This window comes from Homarus americanus, unplaced genomic scaffold (genome assembly GCF_018991925.1).
Source record: "Homarus americanus isolate GMGI-L3 unplaced genomic scaffold, GMGI_Hamer_2.0 scaffold54443, whole genome shotgun sequence".
Classification (NCBI taxonomy): domain Eukaryota; kingdom Metazoa; phylum Arthropoda; class Malacostraca; order Decapoda; family Nephropidae; genus Homarus; species Homarus americanus.
In genome coordinates, this window is record NW_024750852.1 from 6018535 (window position 1) to 6040546 (window position 22012).

Consider the following 22012-nt stretch of genomic DNA (forward strand, 5'->3'; position numbering starts at 1 on the left):
AATACAGTATGTACAGTACTGTACTAGTTAAGTTGAAAAAAAAATACATATAATATATTGATCAACTTTATTAATGAAACTATAGGCACAGTGAGAATGAAGTGTCTTCCCAGGGTTTTGATGAATACATCGCAGAATGGTTAAGCCATTCGACATTTGCATGTATGGCGCTCATAAATTATTGGCAGGCCTGTGGAACCTTGGAAGGGGGACGCCATTCACTGTGTTGGGTTGTCAGATTTCATTACGCCTCGGCCAAAGCTGGGAAGCTACTTCATTCTCTCGCTGTACTTGAATACACTAAATTAACTCATACTTGGCTCATATTCTGTGATTTGCTGTTAAGCAGGACTTTCATATTACTGGCTACCAGAACACAGTTACAACAAAAGTGATTTATGGAAATTTTGCCCAAAAAAGCCAGTATGACCAATAAAGAATAGAATACATCCTCAAATGTTATCTTTAACAAATTCTTAGAACTTTCTAGTGTATTAGAACATGGCACTTAGAGAGGAAATTGTTTTCAGTGACTATTAACTTTTGGTTCCCTAGTGCAGGCTAGCAGTAATTACAATATTAGCTATCTGAGCTGAACTTAAACAAAGTCTGCCATTACTAAGGAATAATGAAGTCCGGGATGCATTCAAAGATTGAGAGAAAACCGAGGACTCAGGCCTCCTGAAGCGATGAGAAAACGGACTCCTCGACGGAGAACTCAAATAAAGAAAGTATAGCTACGTGTTTTGTGGGCTATTGAGCGTAATATGAATTGTCTAATTTTACGTTAACTGGTGTGGTCATTACAACCGCAAGGAGTGTGTGGTGATTAATGGCACGAAATCATCATCTGTACCTGTCACTCCAGATGGGGAAGCACTTCACTCTACTTTTTTACTTTTACTTTTATCCTCTTCACCACTGATCGGCTCGCTAGCCGCCCGGGCGATCGGTCACGTCTCTGTCACTCACTGTTGGCAAGTACTGGGCATGCACCGGCTCCTGAATGTACCTGAACCCGCTCCAGTGTTGGTCAAGTCTGGTCTTGAAAGAGCTCACACTCGGTGCCGTCACAACACTCACTCCGAAAAAATTACCCCTCGGTTTTCTGGACTTGCGGCTTCTTCAACCTTGAGCTGTGTCCTCTTGTGGGGCGAGCGTTTGCCAGCTCCAGGTAAGGACACTCGACTGAGTAGTGCCCCTTGAGAGGCTTATAAACCTCAACTAGCCCCCCCCCCCCTTGCTCGTCTGTAGTATAAGCTAGGCAAGGATTCTCTTGATGCAGAAATTCGAAAGTAAACAAACATTTTAAATGAAAACGTCTTAATTAATATAATCTGGTTGCTTTAAGAATATATTTTTAGCAGTATTTGTGATTTGAAGTTTCATATTAAAATCTATGTTTATTGTGAAATTATAAATAAACATAATATTCACTACATTTGAACTCGTGTATTGCTTTTGTCCTTATAATTGTTCAATGAAAATACCAAATTCTGATATGGAACTTCAAATAACATACACGAGTAAGAAATATATCCTCTTAACATTAATATACTGTACACTATGTTCATGAAGGCTATTTCAATTCAGTTGTTTTGTTTTCGCGTTTCAGGCAGACTGAGGTGAAGACAGCAGGTGTAGTTGACGTGTCAGGTAAACTTTTGGATCTTCACTTCAACATGATGCTTAAGGCTGTTATTCTCATTGGTGGACCACAAAAAGGTGAGTTTTGAATACATTTTAAGTGAGTGAATTAAACAATGATGAGTGTCATAAATGATTTAGGTGCAAATGGAAGAACAACTTAAACAACGATTCTGAAGGCGTCAGCAAGTTGTGATGAGAAGTAATAAGTATACTTTTATTTTTTACATTTATCCTCTTCACCACTGATCGGCTTCTTAGCTGTTTGGGCGATCAGTAACGTCTCTGTTACGTACTGTTGGCAAGTAATGAGCACGCACCGGCTCCTGAATGTACTTGAACCTGCTCCAGTGTTGGTCAAGTCTGGTCTTGAATGAGCTCACACCTCACAACACTATCCGGCAGATTGTTCCAAGAGTTCACAATTCTCACTCCGAAAAAATTACCCCTCGGTTTTCTGGACTTGCGGCTTCTTCAACCTTGAGCTGTGTCCTCTTGTGGGGCGAGCGTTTGCCAGCTCCAGGTAAGGGCTCTCGATTGAGTAGTGCCCTTTGAGATGTTTTTACACCTCAGTTAGGCCCCCCTTGCCCGTCTGTAGTATAAGCTAGGCAATTTCAGGCGCTCTAATCCCTCAGGGTAGCTGAGGTGCCAAAGTGCTGGCACTACTCTGGTGGCCCTCCTTTGAACATTTTCAACCAACTGACAGTCCCTAGTATATCTCGGGGACCAGACGGGGTGACAGTACCCCAGATGGGGATGCACCTCACTCTTAAGTTCGTTACGAGGAACGGACCGTCTAGATATCTGAATGCCCTTCTTATAGGATCTAATTACTATTTAGAATAATTATACCTTCGAAAATATTGGGTAAACATGTCGTTTTGAGTGTCATATGTAAACACCTGTTCTTACATTTTGCATAGTTAATAATGATATGACTAAGGTTTGCTGAGTTATAAGTACAGTACTGTAGTAGGAAATAGTGTAGTGGATATTTGATGTTAATGGAACCATTCAGAACTTGTACACTCGATAAAACACTATGCAATTCATGTGCAAACTAAAATGGGTAAATATTCGTTGGTTATTATTGACAACTGACCCACCGGCGATTTTGCATAATAAATGATTATGAAAACACCGCAATTTCACTGTTTATAGAGGACACTGTCGTAGTTTGTGCAATTTTTTTTATAATCTAACCTAACCTAAAATGTCGTAATTTCACTTTGTGTTTTATAGAGGACACTCGAAGTTTGTGGATTTTTTTTATGTTTTTTTTTACTTAGCCTTAACCTAACCTAGCCTTAACATAAATCTAGCATAACTTAACACCTGCCGCATTACCGCCAGGAATACAAAGTTGTATGCACCTTAGGTGCCTAAATATCTACCAAATGAAGCATTTGCACAAGAAATGCTTATCATATCAGTACTCTGATGAAAATATAATAAGAAAATAAATACCAAAACAAATAGCTTGTCAGCGGGTCAGTCGTCAATATTAACCTAATTGTTTAATGGCTGTGGCTCCTTTTGTTTTAAGAATAGGAAATGCCAACAATAAAATGTTGTAGTCATGCTTCCTGGTCCTTGTTTACCAGTCACAACTCGGGCCATTATTATTATATAATGATTGATGATGTTAAGCAGAATAATACGCACTAAAGTACTTATTTTTTTTACTGTACTTCCATAAAGCTGTCTCATTAATATTACATGTTTCTTTATCTTTTTCAGACATAAAATAATCCCTTTGTCTTTAGAGCATTTAATTTTTTAATAACATTTGTAAAGCAGTTTTTTTATTACTGTATTGTTGTCTCATTATAATAGAAGTGAAATTTATATTTATCAAAGATATAATATTTTTTAGAAACCTTATGTGAAATATAATAAAAAAAGCTTTGTTACTTCCCTCAGATATCATTCCATGGTTCTATACTGGTGAGTTCTTTATGAATTAGTGATGTTGAATCCTAATAGGAATTCCTTGCTTGTAGGGTATTTTGAATGTTGTTTGTGGCAGTATCACTGAATACATGTAGTTGTTGAGCCAAGTGTTGATTATCCAGGTTTCTCCACTCCTTGAAATGCCATAGATGTTATGTTATATTTATGACCTGTGAGCCTTGGAGCGATCTACAAGGTCATCACTCCAGGTGCCCCTTGGTAGAACCCACCAGTGCCAGGGTTCTCTCATGCTTTTCCACCAGGATACATTATCTATGTGGACAATGTTTATCCAGTATGCAGTCGTCTTATCGTCTTACCCAATCACCTCATGGTGAGAGGTACAGTAATGTTAAACTAGTTAAATTGAGATGCAATATCAATATGGAGAGTGGGTGTATATGGATCCCGTCTTGCTGTGAGTGATGGTATTGGTAAAATTGTCAAAGGAATTTAATTATGGCATTACAGTAGAGTACTGTACTGTACTGGATTTAAATCAAAATGCTACAATTCAGAGATGCCTTAAGGATTTTGAATCATCTTTTTAGTTTAGAGAGGGTAGCAATAAGTGGTTTAAGGGGATATCGTCTTAGCAGCAAATGGTTTAGAGGGCACTTTTCCTCCCAACATGTTGGGCAAACATGGTCCGGACCTCTAAACAGAGACATTTGCATCACACTGGGATGTTTTGTTGGCGCGTCTGCCAAAACACAACGAAAACACCAACAAAGAGTCGAGACGGGGTTCGCCATGGGTCCTGTTACTATAGTTGAAGCCTTGAAGGATTGTGCTATAGTTCTTCAATTGCTGAAGCAAGTGAAGCGTCTGCAAAATTTAAAGAAAAGACATTGGGTGTGTCGTGAAGTTGTTTGCAAGTAGTGGGAACTAGCTGGTCAAAAAAGACCCTGAATAATTGTTTAATAATACTAAAGCAGTTTTAAAGTGATGTATAATAGAAACATGTCACCATTTTATGTTTTATATTTTAAATTATTATTGTTTCGGGATTTATTTAAATTTTTACTTGAATATTCAACATTTAATATGAAGCTCATTTGAGCACTAACCCAGCCAGCAAAGCTCTCCACCAAACCGTCATCCATTTCTTGCAACAGGCGAAGTCCTGCTGCTTCCTTGGCCGTCAGGCCAGCGGGCAACATGTAGGGAGGAAAGTGCCCACCTTTAGCAGCAAGTGGTTTAAGGGGATGTCATCTTAGCAGCAAGTGGTTTAAGGGGATGTCATCTTAGCAGCTAGTGGTTTAAGGGGATGTCATCTTAGCAGCTAGTGGTTAAGGGGATGTCATCTTAGCAGCAAGTGGTTAAGGGGATGTCATCTGAGCAGCAAGTGGTTTAAGAGGATGTCATCTTAGCAGCAAGTGGTTTAAGGGGATGTCATCTTAGCAGCTAGTGGTTAAGGGGATGTCATCTTAGCAGCAAGTGGTTAAGGGGATGTCATCTTAGCAGCAAGTGGGTTAAAGGGATGTCATCTTAGCAGCTAGTGGTTTAAGGGGATGTCATCTTAGCAGCAAGTGGGTTAAAGGGATGTCATCTTAGCAGCTAGTGGTTAAGGGGATGTCATCTTAGCAGCAAGTGGGTTAAAGGGATGATGCAGCTAGAAAAACTGTGAAAAAAATTATTTCCATCTACAGTATAGCATTTTTCTTAGAAGAATTTTTAATTTAGATAAGCAAAGGTAGATTAATGTGTCACACATTGAACTATATGAAAGGTGTGAAAGCCTCTGGCATGATTTGATGTATGTAGTATTGTATGATATTCATTAATGTGGATAATTCTTGTCTTATTCTAAATTGACAGATGTTAAAGATGAGCCAAGAACCTATTTTTTTCTTCTGGTAACTGTATTTTAGGTAGGGCGTATGGTAATTTTTATACCTGCGCTGTGGGTATGTGGTCAGTACTATACTGTTAAGTCAGTTATGCACTGTGCCGGTCTTGGCATACATCTACCAAACTGAGCAGCCATGCTTCTCCCTTGTACAGTATTTCTAATTGTGTCCTTATCTTGGGTTTGATCTCTTAGGGTCAGTGGTACCCTTTATGTACAGGGTATGTGATAATTTATGTTTATGGTTTTTAGGTACGTATGCAGATATAAGTACAGAACAGGTCAGGTACAGTATTTCATGGAACTCATATTTTGGTTTATTGGCCTCAGGTTCATTCTTCTTATTGATATTTTTAAGTACAACTTGAATGTACATATGTATTTTACAGGCACTCGATTCCGACCTTTATCACTGGATGTTCCCAAGCCTCTGTTTCCGGTGGCTGGCCTGCCCATGGTCCAGCACCACATAGAAGCATGCGCTGCTGTGCCTGATATACGGGAAGTTTTACTTCTTGGTTACTTTCCTGCACAGCAACTGCAGCAGTTTGTGGCAGACATGATTGCTGCCTACAAAATTAGAATCAGGTATCCTTTAATTGTATGTAAAGTACTAATTGTTTAAGTCTGGTTTATTAAATTTAAGAAAGCATGGAGGTACAGTTTGCCCAAATGTATGAGAACTGTACATTATTTCTATCTGTTTAGTGTACAATACAGTACTTCTGCCCAGCTTATGATAGTTCTTTGTGGCAATATATGATTCATTGACTTGTCATTAAATTTTACGGACAAGTAAAATTCTAGTACAGACTGTACAATATACACGCTTTTCAATGGGAAAGCATGTTTTGTTGCTTAACATGTTGTTCTACGTAGAGCGGGGTATGCCAGTGCTTGCCTGGTTGTGTTCCAGGAAGAAAGGGCATATGTAACATGAATTTAAGAGACCTCTGATCATGAACATGCTTGGAGCTTGAGTGCTTGATTTGGTTTAGTTAAATTTTCATCATGAATCAACTGTGTCTCTGAATATTGTCTTTAAAATATTTGCTTTAGTGAGGGATGATTGTTCAGCATACTGTTCTGATGTATTTAGTTTATTGATAATACAGTAGTTAAATTTTCCAGGTATCTTCAAGAGTACCAAGCCTTAGGTACAGCAGGGGGCATCTATCACTTCAGAGATCAGATTAGTTCAGGAAATCCTGATGCTTTCTTTGTACTTAATGGGGATGTGTGTGGAGATTTTCCTCTTCAGGAAATGCTAGATTTCCATACAAGTCTCTCAACACCTTCACTCATCACCATTATGGGCACAGAAGCTACACGACAGCAGTCCACTATGTATGGCTGTATTGGTATGTGTTGTCATTTGCAGTTCATTGTCTTTACTGCCCTAAAGTGTAAGTTTTAGTATAATGCAAGGTAGATATGTTACTAGTAGAATCAAGTGCTGTACAAGTACAGTATATATGGTGGCTAGCAGTGTTGATATGAATGCAAGCAGTATTTAATAATTCAGTGCTCCTCATGTGGCTCAATGCCTCTGTGCTTCCATTGTAAAAGATAAATTTGGATTATTTTTATAGATACATATAATTGGTTAGCCTTTCTAAATCTCTATTTTTACCTCAAAAGACTTTGTAATACATACTGTACTGTACTATATTGAAATGACAACTCTCTTAAGCAAGTAAATTCATATGCCATTAAATTATTAGTGAAAATGAATCTGTTGATGGTTAATGTGCATCTAATCTTGATTTGTTTGAGTAATTTTTATCTTACCTTATGTAATTCTTATTCCTAATGATAGATATACTGGTATCATGGTTGTAGTTCTTTTAATTTTCTTTGTGTTTTCTCACTGTTCACATTCTTTAGTGAGAGTAGCAATCTAGCTTCATAATTGTGGTTGTCATTGGTTTCATTGTCATTTTAACATTCTTGGGGTTTTCATACACAAATTTGCATATGATCTAAATTATCGCTTTAGGGTTTTCATACGCAAATTTGCATATGAACTCGTAAATTACAATAAGTTTATGTTTGCGTATGAACGCTAGATAGGTAAGATGCACATTTGGCAACGTCGGTGTGATCTGGCACCTATGTAGACTACCTCTAAGGTTATGCGAGTGACCACACCAGTCGCCCTATGTGATTCAACAGCACAGGACGTAACCTTGACCTACATTTTCCACCAATTGCTCGTGGCTTGTGCTGATTTCTTGTTCATCACAGTGATTTCATTTATTGAGAATAGTGTTGTGATAGTTTTGAACCATGCCTCGTGTTGCTGGCGAAGGTGGAGGGGTGGAAAAACGAAAAAAATACAAGGAGATTACACCTCATGATGGTAGTGTGGTGCCTCCTGAGGCCTCTCCATGTGTCCCTGGCCCTTCTAGTGCAAGTGATAGTTTGTCTAGCCTGTCAACAAGCAGTCCTAGTGCGAAAGGAACTGCCCGGAATGTCATTATGGCTAAAAGTAAAAATAAAAAGTGTTGCACATTTGGTAAGCGTGGCTTACCTCGTGACTGTTCATCTCCCTCACAAGTGACACTACCCGTACTCCCACTAAACCTAGATTTAATTGCCTCGTTCAGGATAAGTACGGCACTGTGGGCACAGAGGAGGAGGGGAAAAGGGTGGTGGGGAGGGGGGAGGAACATTGCCAAGTGCTCCAGCATCTAACAACGTGTAAGTACAGAAAGTACAGTAATTTATTTTCATGAAAAATTTTATGTAATATTTTTATTCATTATTTTTAACCAGTAATCTACAATTATCTCGTGTTAATTTCGTAGCTTGACTGGCTGCCATGCACTACAATTTGTGTTATACTCGTGCTTACATACAGCTTTAATTATTTTACTGTATTGTGATTGCCTATTTAAAACTATTTGTAGATAATGTATTTACAATGCTAATGCAACAAACCCGACCTTTACAAAAGTAAGCTTGCTACGACTCAATATGTACAATTAATTTTTGCACTCGGAGGAAAAAGGCCATTTTTTTTTCTAAAAAACTGGTTTTTGTCATATAGTCCAGAATGCAATGCCTAGCTTATACCTAGGTATGTTAATGCCTAGCAATAACTCGCCAGGCCAACATACAGGCAATTAAAAAATTCTAATAATTACTTGTATATAAGCCCACATTTATATCAACCTTTTATAATAAATATTTACAATTTTCAAACATCCTCTTTGAAGTGATAATGCCTTGAAATCATTTGCATTTTGACAGTCCAGATATTTAACATTATTTTAGATAATAACAGGTCTGCTTACCAATTGTAAACACATTTGTGTTTGAATTTTCTATGAACCAATCAGCTATTAGTATAGAAGAGGGGCGTGGCTTACGGGCCAGGTTAGCATGGAAATGGTATAGCTAAATAATGTTTCCATAAATTTTGTTTTCTTAATATTTTGGCTAAATATGTACACTTTATAATGGAATAAAGTTCATATTGCAATCACATGAAATAACGAAGGTATAAAGTAATGTACAGTCGTGTCGCATCTTAAACGCATTCAACTTTACGTGCTTGGCTAAAAAAAAAGAAGATGCATGGAGGGTAGGAGCATATGGTTGGGAGAGATACTTTCATCCACGCCTCGCTCGGCCTCAGTTGCCACATGTACTGAGCAGGGGAGGGGGTTTGTGTCGTATGCCTCTGCCGACTGACCTTTAGCAACAGTTGCTAAGGATCGGTCGGTAGAGGCAGCACCTCCCAGCTGAGCTGCGATGCAGTGTGTGGAAGAGAAGAGGGTAGGAAAGTGTGGGGAGGGAAGGGAGAGGTGAGGGTAGGAATGTGGGAGAGGAGAGAGTGTATGAGTTTGTAAGAGGGGAGTGTGGGAGAGGGAAGTCAAGGATATGGGATAGAGTGAGAGTGGGAGGGTTAAAACGTGGGAAAGAGCATGAAAAAACAAGAGAGTGGATTGGAAAGCAAGAGAGAAAGTGGGAAAGCATAGGAGGAAGTGAGAGAGGGAGCCCCGAGGGAGATACACCAAACACACACACACACACCCATGCCATGTTTGAATGCCCGAGCCAGGCAATTTCTGCTTGCTTGCTTGCAATCACCCTGAGCGATTGTGTATGGGTGTGTGTGTGTGCGTAACAATGGCAACATATGTTACCATCTCTCTTAGACCACAGCTGACTGCCATGTGTGTTGTTTTGAGTTACTACCATACATGTACGGTATATGCAGATGGCGTTTTCATTGAGCATAAAAAAAAAATTTCTGTTCTACTCGTGCATACGTATAGAAATAATAATTTTATCATGATTACTCATGTAAACCTGTTGGGAGATAATTTATTTACAATGCTATTGCAACAAACCCCACCTTTTATCTCAAATAGCAAGCTTGCTGTGACTCATCACATACAATTATCTCTTGTGTGGTGTAATCTGGTGAGGTGAGTATCCAGCCAGACTCCTAGCGTCTTGCTGGAGTGTACCTCCCTAAACCCAAGAGTATCAATAGTGTGGACTCCAGACACTTTGCTTCTACTAAATATATACTGTATAGATGATCAAATGGTTTGAACAATAAGTATTGATATTGTTGTAGAGATGTAAATATCTTATATTTCAACACCATCACTTGGTGTTCTGAAGTAGGTTAATACATTGTCTTAGTATTTGGGTTTAGTAATTTAAATATAAGGTATACAGGGATGTTGTCTTAATGCTGATAATTGAGATGAATATCTTAAGCGTAATAATAAATCATTATCAGTTATTACAAGGGGTTACATGTATTATTATTATTTTTTGAACCATTTTCCAATGCTATATGGTTTTGAGGAAGCTTCGTGCAAGAATAAAAATTTGATATACAGTATAAAGATGTTTAAAGAATGTTTTTGTGAAGGTCAGTAAGAATTGGTTCATTTTTGTAATTTTGGTCTTAGAGTGCATTTGTTCTTATCATTGTACCCAGTAAATGTTTATTTTCTCGAATTTCAGTTGAAGACAAAGAAACCCATCAAATTCTCCATTATGTTGAGAAGCCTTCCACCTTTGTATCCAACCTGATCAACTGTGGTGTTTATATTTGTTCTCCTGATATCTTCAAGCGAGTTGGAGAAATTTTCAACTCCAGGCAAGACTTTTATAGGTAAGAAAACAGATCTTGTCAAAGACAGGTAGAGATGAGGTAAAACATGAAAAGGGGAACTAGAATGTTGCTAAAGGTGTAACTAGTTTTAAATGTCAATCCCACAACACATCTAAGTTTGTGCTACGAGTTTTAACAAAGAGTTCGAGATAAAGGTCATTAGATAAGAAAACTGCTAATATTCACAGTTCAACACCTTGCAATAATTTGAAAAGCAAGAACCTCTATAGTATAGTCATTGACGTTGCAGTTGTAGGCGAACTTCTGGGTGATCACATGGTAGCGGTACGGAGGACAAACAAAGCTCTGTTTACTTGTTACCCCCGATAATAAATTTCAAATCAACATTGCTGCAATTATTATTTTACTCATTAAAAAACATAGAAAAAATGCATTAAAATATAACAACTGTCAATATATGAACTACAGTACGTATATATTTCTATTGAGATGTTTGTCCTCTGTTCCGACGTTAATGCCGCGTGTTGCCACATTGACTCGAATCTATTTTTAGTAACATCGGCGAATGAAGAACAGTTCTGTGCAGTAGTTATCAACTGTACGGAATGGAAAAAAGTTAGTAACCATACTGTACTTATAATAGTTGCAGCAAATGGGTTAATAATATGCATTAAACTCTTATTGGCAGGATTACTTTGTACTTCCTGTTTATAATTAACTTTTTTAAATGACTCATTATTAATTTTGCCCTTATTTTGTGTACATTAACCCTACTATTTTCACTCAACTGATAATGACGGTAACTTCTATGACCTCTTTTTAGCTGTGATGATTCTGAGGGCACAGAAACCATTCAGTTGGAGCAAGATATCCTCATGCCAATTGCCGGAACTGGCCAAGCCTATGTGTATAACAATGACAGGTTAGTAGCAGCTGTATTATGATTAAGTTGAATAGGATAATGTTGGCATTTATACTGTACAGTAGTCATATTGCAGTGTCACAGCTTTTGTAGGTAGTCCTGGTCTGTCAACAGTTTTTTTCTCAACTCACTAGCCAATCTGATCATGAAATTTTTGTCTTTGCTCCTTAACCTCTAGGCTTCAGTTCACTTCATATGACTTGTAATTTCAAATTTGCAGAATTTTAATTTGCGGATGACACCCTGGATGTACCCAAGAATGTCTAAGGGTAGTTTTAAAGTTGATGGCACTTTTGCGGCCGGAATAGGGAGCCATTCGTTTTAGAGACAGTAATTTCCTTTACCTGTATTGTACAGTATATGTGTGTGTGTCTACACAATGATTAAAAGCATTTACCATCCCAGACAACAGGTAGTAGGCAGCTATCAAACAGGGAGGTACTACCGCCTTGAAAGGTATTGGAAGCATAATGTGTTGTCTAATGGTAGACCCTGCTGCCATATTGCATCACAAAAATTGTGACCAAGTCCCAGGTTGCTGATCTGACTTTCTGCCTCATTTACACTCAATTGCAGGGTCTCAATTTTTTCTCTTAATATTGACAGCACAACATGCATATTGTATATCATTTCTCACTCTTGATATATTTTTAATTTTTGTAGTATTATTATTTTTTTTTTATTATTATTGTTGTTGTTGTTATTATTATTATTATTATTATTATTATTATAATAATAATAATAATAATAATAATAATAATAATAATAATAATAATAATAATATTCTCCCCGCCCCTGATGTGTGTCAGTGACCTGTGCCCGGGTGGGCTAATCCCCCAAAAAAAAGTGGAATAGAGTTGCACCACAACTATTGCATTTCAGTGGTGAATCTTTTCTTGTAAATATTAAACATTAAGGAGACAATGGTTAATACTATGCTGTACAGTACAGTACTTCAATGCAGATCAGTAGGATACAGTATAATAGTTATAAATGTAAAATTTAAGCTGATTAGAGTTCATGCTTAATAACCTGTATGTTATTCAACTTCACTCAGAAGATTTTGTATCCCTGTAGGTGGTGGTCCCAGATAAAAACAGCTGGTTCTGCTATATATGCCAATCGCCATTACCTTCAGCTTTATCATAAAACTAAGAAGGAACGTCTAGCAACAAATGGGCCTGATAAACCAACCATCATTGATGATGTTTATATCCATCCCACAGCAACTGTTGATCCATCAGCCTTGGTAAGATTTAGTTTCTGTTAACATTTTAGATTACACGCTAGGTGGAGCATATCTGATTCTTTTAACTTTTCTTTTGGTTTTTATTTAATGATTTGTTTAATTTCATGGTCTTTTAAGTGGTTGCTCCCATTTTCAGTTGGGTCCTAATGTGAGTGTTGGCAAGAATGCAGTAATAGGTGCTGGAGTTCGCATACGAGAATCTATTATCCTGGGCAACACCACCATTCAGGAACACAGTTGTGTCCTCTACACGTGTGTACAGTATCTAGTTTGTCTGCGTATTTCGCTTTTCATTAGTGAGGTATAATATGATGGTAATTGATACACAGAAATGACCTTTTCTCTTTAATATTGTGCTCATAAAGAGTTTAATTTCTAGAGTCGTTGGCTGGAATTCAAATGTTGGGGCTTGGACGCGTTTAGAAGGCACACCGTGTGACCCAAACCCAAACAAACCTTTTGCAAAGATGGACAATGTTCCTCTCTTCAATCTTGAAGGCAAATTAAATCCTTCCATTACTATCCTTGGTGAGTAATTTGTTCAGGTGAGGCTTTGTATATGTAATCTACAGTATTTTATATATATATATATATATATATATATATATATATATATATATATATATATATATATATATATATATATATATATATATATATATATATATATATATATATATATATATATATATATATATATATATATATATATATATATATATATATATATATATATATATATATATATATATATATATATTTTGGTGGGGACCTGACCTGACCTGACTTAATGTCAGGTGGAGGTAGGGTGAGGGATTAGTGGTCTCATATTACTGACCTTCTGATGGAATGTCAAGTCACCCTTTCTTAGGTGGGGATTAGTGGGTCTCATGACCTGAAAATGTCTTGAATAAACACAAAACCTAAGTGAAACAGGCCTTACGTCGGAATATGAAGGCTGCGGCTAGCCAGCCCAGTTTGAAAGTATATTGCTGTAGGGTACTGTAAATTTTTTTTTGCAAATAAGTGGGACATGCTTTGCAAATATTGAATAGGGGTGCAAAAATGTTAAATTTAAATATACTGTGGCATTCTGAGTCAGGTCCCACACACTCCTTCAGATTTTTTCGCTTTATTATTTTCCCCCGTCTGTCTTTCCTATTTCTACCATCACTCATGAGTACTTGATGAAGCACCTAACACTTACCATTTGTCTCGGTGCTAGCGAGTAGCAACTAATTCACTTATTTAATAGTCACACCAACTTACAGATATCATGAGCATTTGTTTATATTTCTGTTCAATCTTTTAACACTGGAGATGAGGGGATCATTGGTAATTGAGCTGTTTGGGGAAGATTCTACAAGCGCTACTCAGCTGTGAATGCAGAGGGAGGCATCATGATACAGATTAACTTAGTAAAGTCTTCAGCAGTGGAGTCTTTAGAGTTTAAAACCACCTCAGTTACCTTACCACTCAGTGGATAGTCAAATCCAACCCCATCATTCAGTTAGTGATTTTGTTTATGCACATATTGTAATGTACCTAGGGATGGAATGAATGGAACAGGTACTATTTAGGATTTCAGAGTTTTCTCAGTTTTGTCCTTTCTAATATCAGTTGTTCACGTTTTATTTGTATATTTTGGTATATTATACATTACTTTTATTCGAGTTCAGTGTGTTTAGGTTTTCATTATAAATTAAATTTTTAAGCATTTTGTTTTCTTAAATGCATTTTTTTTAGGATGACAAAGATATTGTTCAGCTTACCTGCACAAAGGATTTAAAAGGTTAATGGCTGACTGGCAGTGTTATAGCCATCAGCAGTTAACTCCTTGAGTACGGGGTCCTCCCTGTGCAGAGAAAATCGTTTGGTGTTAACTAAATAAAATATTAAAAGTGGCATACCTATAGTGAAGGGGTTAATTAGTTTTGAATTTTATATCCAACTTTGGTTACAAAGCAAAGCAACATGTTAGTTATGGTTAATATCATCCAGTGACATTATTTAAGGGGGCAACTCCTATTTAAAATTGGTCAATAGGATCTGTTTTTTGAGAATTTTAGGGTTTGTCCAACTTTGCTTATACATTGGAAAATGCTATTTACTAAGTTCCATGGTAATAATTATCTAATACCTGTAGTACTCAATATATCTCGGAAAACAGGGTCACATTGACCTTATTTGGAAAAAATCTGTAATGGTCATAAATTTTATGTTCAACTTTGCTTCTATTGTTATTGTAGTTCTATTTTAATACAACTTGATACAGTCAGCAAACTTTATGTGCTTGATCATGAAATAACACCTTGCCACCTCCCAGAGAACTAAATAACTGTGACTTAGAACTCGATTAATGTAATTGAAGGTCAATTTTACATTATAGTAGTATTGCAATTTGTTAGTCAGCAAACTTGATGTGAATGGTCAGTTGATGACATACAATCACATCCCCCCTTCCCCTCTCAAAGAAAGTGCATGGTGAAATAAATGCATCTCAGGCAAGCTTTGTTGTCTTCTGAAATCTCTTGTATACACTGCAATCTTTTTGGTGCTAGACAAGCTGTGTCAGTTCATTAATACTTGTCTCTAACATCCCTTAGGATACACTGTGTTGGGTTACACCTCCTCTCAGGGGTTCTTCTTTGTTAGTTATAAAAAGTTGCTTGTGACAACAATTAAACCTTCCGTAACTGCAAGAACAATAGAAGACAGAATGAAGTTGTGAATGTAGAAACTTCTCGTGCAAATGAATAATGAGAATAAGAGAAGAAAATAGGATCTTCATGATGAAATCTGGATGTTTGTAGAGTGAAGAAACTCGTTTGTTAAACAAAGGGGTCGAGGAAAGAAATGAACAAGAGAATAAAGGATAGTGAGGATGGAGGTAGGAAAGTTGTAAAATAAAGGAATGGTGGGAAGTACAAAGGGGTCAAGGAGAAGGTAACCCCTTGTGTATGAGGGGTTGCTCTGTGCTGAGTAAAATTGTCTGGCATTAGCCAAATAAAAAAAAACTTTTTTTTTTTTTTTAGAACTCTAAATAATTCCCATCCACTAAAAACTATATCAGTTAGGAACCTAATATTTTGCATAAATGTAGCCTAATGTTACAGAAAGACATGACATGATCCACACAATTGATTTCCTTAAATGAAGTACCGAAAGTGTCCATCATGTTGCAAGTACAAATTTATTCTTCACAGCATGCTCTCCAACACATAAGTATTTTGGGGGGAATGTAACAGATGCCCTGTATAAATTTTGTAGGTATAAAGTGTCTTGACTGCCTTGCTTGCACTGGTATATGAACAGTGAGCTTTTTGTGCTAAACGTCTTAGAGATTTTTTCGGAATTGCTTCCATTCTTTCCCTCATTTCATCCACTTTCTCCGGTGTAATACACTTGGCTGGTGCATGTGTTTTTTAGCTTTCGTGCAGCCTGTTACCTCTGAACTGCCTCACCAATTTACCTATCACTGATTTTGAAGGTTTTGTACGACCACTAAAGTGACTTTTAAATGTAATTTGACATTCCCTAAAGGATGCATTCTTGATGTAATGTTCGACAAGAAATACACTTTCTTTCATAGTAGTATTAATAATAATAATTAACGGTTTATTGAAAAAGTTCTACAGCCCGAAGGCTGAAAATATACATTGGACATAAATGCCTTATTATGTACATTGGTGGTTTAACAAAAGTCTTCATTAGAGAATGGTAAAGGAACATACAGTGAACATACAGATTAATGTAGGTGTTGAACAGCAAACACTTAGTGTAGTAAATCCCTCCCAGATGGTGTTAGGAGGGACCTCATGTGGTGTAGTAATTCCCTCACAGATGGTGTTATGAGGGACCTTACGTGGTGTAGTAATTCCCTCATAGATGGTGTTATGAGGGGCATCACGTGGTGTAGTAATTCCCCCACAGATGGTGTTATGAGGGGCCTGACGTGGTGTAGTAATTCCCTCACAGATGGTGTTATGAGGGGCCTGACGTGGTGTAGTAATTCCCTCACAGATGGTGTTATAGGGGGCATCACGTGGTGTAGTAATTCCCTCACAGATGGTGTTATGAGGGGCCTGACGTGGTGTAGTAATTCCCTCACAGATGGTGTTATATGAGTGAGGTGTGGACCCAGGCCTTCCTATCGTATACGGATTACGCTGGTTGTTGTTGGGTCTCACGGGCAGTTATCACTGGGTATCTGGGACCTCGCTGTGTGAAGGTTAACTTTGGTACGACTCAGCTGTTACTGTTGAGTTCTCATTGGCTGTTCTCACTGTTCACTGCTGTTCACCTCTGTTCAACACTGGTGGGGATGAGGGTTCAAGGGAGGGAGTTGGTATGGGTCTACATAACAGGAGCGCCGGGTACGTCTTGACCCTTCATGACTGATTGAAAAGGGTTTAACACCACTGATGAGTCACATGATACCTGATAACTCTCAGGATCGTGTTACGTATTCCTGTAACATTAGGCAACATTTATTCAAAATATTAGGTTCTTAACTGATATAGTTTTTAGTGTATGGGAATTATTTAGGGTTTTCAAATAAAAAAGCCACCCTGTATTAAAAGTGGCATCCCTTAGTGAAGGATTAGTGGAGACAGCTTACTAACCCCTTGTTCACAGGGGGCCCACTCTGTGCTGAATAAAATTTTCTAGCATTAGCCAAATAAGATATTAAAAGTGGCATACCAAATTGAAGGGGTTAAATATTTCAAAGGAGAAAGTAAAAATGTATTGATGCCTGTGCATATGGGTTCAGAGGTGTGGATGGAATGGTGAATTAATTAGTTAAGAGTGGATTGTAAGTTAAAAAATGGATTTGTTTTAGAAAACTGAATGAAAAAGAAGTGCATTTGACTGCAAAGATTCAAAATGAATGTTTTACATTTGTTAGGTTGTACAATAGGATTTGAATAATCAAATGAAACAAATTTCAAGGAAATTTAATTGAGGAGGAACAGAATTGATTTGTGGGAGAAAGTGTTTATGTAATCTTTTTTCCCTCTATGCTAGATTGTTGAAAAAATTTTAGAAAATGGAAAAATGTTTGCTAGACATAAAGAAAGTTTTGATGTATTACAACATAGATCTGCAACTTTTGAAGTTTTACTCTGCTGATTGCAATTGTTTTCACTATAAAAGAAATGAATGTTGGTAGCTCTTCTACAGCTATAGATTTTGAGCTGATTAATTTTTTAGATCAATCTATGATTAGTGTGACTTATTAAGACATCCAAGAAGGTGATAAAAGGAAGACATGAGATGGCTTCAATTTTACATTAGTATTTTTTTATTTAGCCCAGAGCCTTCTGTATTGGGCACCTACTTTCATAAAAGAATGTAAGGTATTATTACATTACCATTTATGCCTCCCATTTAGTTAGTATTCATAAAGTGTGTAATATGCATTGATCAATCATAGGCAACTTAATACTGCTTCCTGTTACCAGTTTTTCTGTGAATATAAAGGCTATTAAGTTTCTGTTTTGGGCCTGAAGTGTTACTGTGTTTACACATGTTGCCAGTTTATGCTTATGTAAGCATTTCTACTGGGCAAAGACTGTGCGATAGCCTCTAATTTTTTTTTTTTTAAATGTTGAGGCTTCATAGAAGAAAGTATACAGTACAGTACTGAGTTAGTAGGATAATGTTGAATGAATGATGGATACTAAAGTAGTGAAGATTATATGCTATAATGCAGCTGAATTTATAAGGTGTATGAGTTTATAGCCGAGTTGTTGGGATATACAAACGTGTCATTTTAAGTGACAATGGAAGCTACACAGTGGGAACATGGTGTGTGCATGCATGCAGTTCTGTGTGAGATTCAAGTATTGTATGAAGGATTCATAACTACACTTTTCTGATATGCCAGTGAGACACATAAAGAGAGTTTCTCTTGAGAAAGTCAATAAAGTGAATTTATAAATCATTCAAATAATATGTAAGTTATGCTTCATTTTGTGACACTTCACATGAGTTAATTACAAGTAAATTTATTTTCTTGTGAAACTTGGTGCATTTGTTCCATCCCACCGAGTTGAAAATTTAATAGGGTTGATAATAAAACTGACATGTATTTATTTGTACTTAAATGAGAACTTCAGATCTCTGTACATCTCTAATTTTTCCCCTTTACCTATTGTCCCCAAAGTTCATTAAATAGCAGGTTGTACATTTAGTATTTGGTAAAAATTGCATGTTTTAAGCCACATGGATTGTATTGAAATTAAGTGCTTAGTATTATACAGTACTGTATATCCATTTTATAAGATTGAAAACATTAAGCATCATTTTATCTTTCATTTGCTTCAGGTAATGATGTCAAAGTCCCCTCTGAGGTGGTGGTGATAAACTCCATAGTTCTTCCATACAAAGAACTCTCAGCTAGCACCAAAAATGAGATAATTCTTTGAGTAGTGTTAGTGACTGCATTAACTTGTTATAGTTGAGAGCATGCTGTGTAAGGGGTCCTTGAGGAGTGATATACCATACTAATTGACTTTTCCCTAACAATGTGTGCTGTAAGTGCTGAGTGTTCCATGCAAGAATCTCTTATGAAACACTTTAATTATTATAGTGCACTTTTCTGCTTTCCAGTACTTCATTTCTGTTGCCAGTGTCTTATCAGTCATTCCTGTAGTTTCCCTCAATCATTTCTTAACTGATTCACAATATAATCCTATATTCTATCTACATTGTTTCTCTTATGTTTAAATCATTTCAAGACTTCCACTTGAACTTACTGTCTTCAGCTTCTCTAAATCCTAATCACAGTTTGGTCATACCTTCTTTAGTGCTGCCTTATCCTCTCTTGTGTACTCCTTGTCACCTCTGCCAAATATAAGCTCTTTTTCATCTTTTCCTTGCCTATAGTGTTCCCAGATATGGCCTTTAATCAGTTTCTTACCTCATTCAATTCCCTGACATTGAGTTATGTGCTTTATTAATTTTTATTTTATTTTATTTTTATTTATTTTTTTTTTACATTTGGAATTGGCTATTTCAACAAAATATTCCCCACAGGCTCCACATCCATGTCTCACAGGATGAGGTTGTTTAGATAAACTACCAGGTCACATGCATGGCATACACAACATGTTACACTCTTTTGCATGGTTAAGATCTGTTTTTATATGGCTTTTTCGTTTTAACTGCCTCCGAGCTTTGGTGGAATCTGGGTTTTCATGCATAGGTACCAAGTCATTAGTCTAAACAATAAACGTGCAAAGGTAATTATCCTGATTTTTCACTATATGCCTTAGCATAGTGTATATCTCATCATATGTTTTGTCAATACATTTGCATTGTACCTTAACATTATAAACTGAACCTAACCAGAAAAACTTGGTTGGAAAAGTTTAGTCTGGTTGGTTTGTGTTGTCTGCTTTGAAGCATATATAAACTAATATGGAGGCCATTCAGTCTACAGTAGCTCATATATTTCTCTGAGTTTCCTTGGAGGTCATAGTAGTAAATAAGAGTGAGGAAATTATTTTTCTTAATTGCCTAGTAAGAGGATTTTTTAAGAAATAATTTTATTAAGCAGGTGTCACTGTACTAAACACATACCTAGATTATGTAGGTACTGTACTTGTAAGACTTTTTTTTCATTTTAGTAGGCACCAGTGGAGCATGATATTGCAAAAGTGACAAGCATCAGTATTTTACTTGCCACAGTGGTTATTGTTGCTATTTCAGGAATAGTGAATGAGAAGAATCACATGTATATACAAATCATAAATGCAGTTTTAACATTACAGTGGTGTATGTGCACACACAAGCTGTACATGGATGCATGCACTCATGCATATTTAGGTGGCTTTAGCGATTAAACATTTTAAAATTTAGTTTAAGGTTAATAGTTCAAGTATTCCAAATTTAAAAATAGTGTGCTAATATAAATGAGCTTCATTAAATTTCATTAGATGTGCTTCATTGTTATTGTGCTGCATGTTATTTTTTAAAAGTTTAACATTGAAATTTTTGTAGTTAGATCAGGCTTTAATAATAAGTGACATTTTGTTCAACTAAATAGTAACTTTCTTTTCCTCTTCAGGATGCAATGTAAATGTTCCTTCTGAAGTGATAGTCTTGAACTCCATCGTATTACCGTACAAAGACCTTCCACGGAGCTACAAGAACGAGATCATTCTCTAGGTTGTGAAAGATTGATTACCTCCTCACGCGTGCTTCTAACAATGTAAAGTTTCTTTGATATGTAAGTGTTCACTGTTTTCCTTCTCACTACAGTTCTAATAACATTGTTTAAAGATTAACCGAGATAAATCTCATGGTGATTTTTTTTTATATAGCTTGTAATAATATACAGTACGTATTTATTGAATTGATGTAAATCTTTATTTTCATAAAATTTGAAATTGTTATCCCTATTTCATTTACCATTCATTACCTTTAAATTCTTTAAAACTTGAGATCTGTTTTTGGCATGTTTGTATTGAACTTGATGGTTAATTTATACAATACAGAATACGTATTAATATAATTTACAATAAAAGTGTGTTAGAAGAGATACTAGTGATATAATATTCCAAAATATGAGTTATGATGCCTTGTTCATATTTTACACCTACAAACTTTCTTAATATGTAAAGTATCTTGCCCCCCCCCCCCTTTTTTTTTAATGTACTGGAGGGAATATTAACACCCAGAATATATATAAAATTGTATCACTGTTTTATGGCCATTTTCCATGCTTGTGGACCAGTTTTGATTAGCTGATGGCAATTCTTCAAGCTGCATGGTCTCTGGCAGCCTCTGTTAATTTTTCCCTGAAAACAATATATTCCATCATATGTGCATTAATCATTTCAGTCAACATCATACCAATATTGTCTGATGCTTTTAAGATATCTGCAACCATTCCAGAGCTGCCAGCCACCCATAAAGTAAGAAACTGCCCATTCCATTCAAACTCTTCATTTAGCAGTCATTTCCCATGCTCTACTCAACAATGATATCCTTTTTTCTTCCCACTATTTGCCTCTATAACTCTCCTGCATTACCCCTCACCTTGTTGCTGGCCATTTTTACTTTTCTCAACTCTGCACACTATGTATCCTTTACATTGTTTCTTCAATTCCCCCCACTCACCACTTTGGAACAAACACATTCTTCCTTTTAAGCAACTTTTCACATGCAAGCAATCTGTGCTGCAAGGCACTTTACATCCTTAACATGCTTCATGTCCGATTTCCCAAGAAGGTAGTCAATCTGGGTTTTTGTGCCACCTCCCGACTCCTTCAAGAT

General features: G+C 36.6%; 1 protein-coding gene across 2 annotated transcripts; it reads left to right on the top strand.

Moving 5' to 3' along the window:
- The first annotated feature begins 1615 nt into the window (after positions 1-1615).
- LOC121854356 (mannose-1-phosphate guanyltransferase alpha-A-like) lies at positions 1616-21129 on the top strand. Of its 2 annotated transcripts, XM_042348975.1 has the most exons (10): positions 1616-1725; positions 5842-6040; positions 6584-6813; positions 10445-10595; positions 11380-11478; positions 12556-12727; positions 12864-12979; positions 13107-13255; positions 19058-19163; positions 20802-21129. In XM_042348975.1, the coding sequence occupies exons 1-9, from the start codon at positions 1683-1685 to the stop codon at positions 19156-19158; spliced, it is 1260 nt and encodes a 419-aa protein (XP_042204909.1). In that variant the 5' UTR covers positions 1616-1682; the 3' UTR covers positions 19159-19163; positions 20802-21129. The 2 variants fall into 2 exon arrangements, with proteins under 2 accessions (XP_042204909.1, XP_042204908.1); XM_042348974.1 differs by lacking the exon at positions 19058-19163.
- The last annotated feature ends 883 nt before the right edge of the window (positions 21130-22012 follow it).

Bases quoted from the DNA above. Each gene is read 5' to 3' on its own strand.
- LOC121854356 (XM_042348975.1), top strand. From the start codon at position 1,683: ATGATGCTTAAGGCTGTTATTCTCATTGGTGGACCACAAAAAG. The intron at 6,041-6,583 runs GTATCCTTTAAT...TAAATTTTCCAG, and splicing joins GCCTACAAAATTAGAATCAG to GTATCTTCAAGAGTACCAAG. The intron at 13,256-19,057 runs GTGAGTAATTTG...CATTTGCTTCAG, and splicing joins TCCTTCCATTACTATCCTTG to GTAATGATGTCAAAGTCCCC.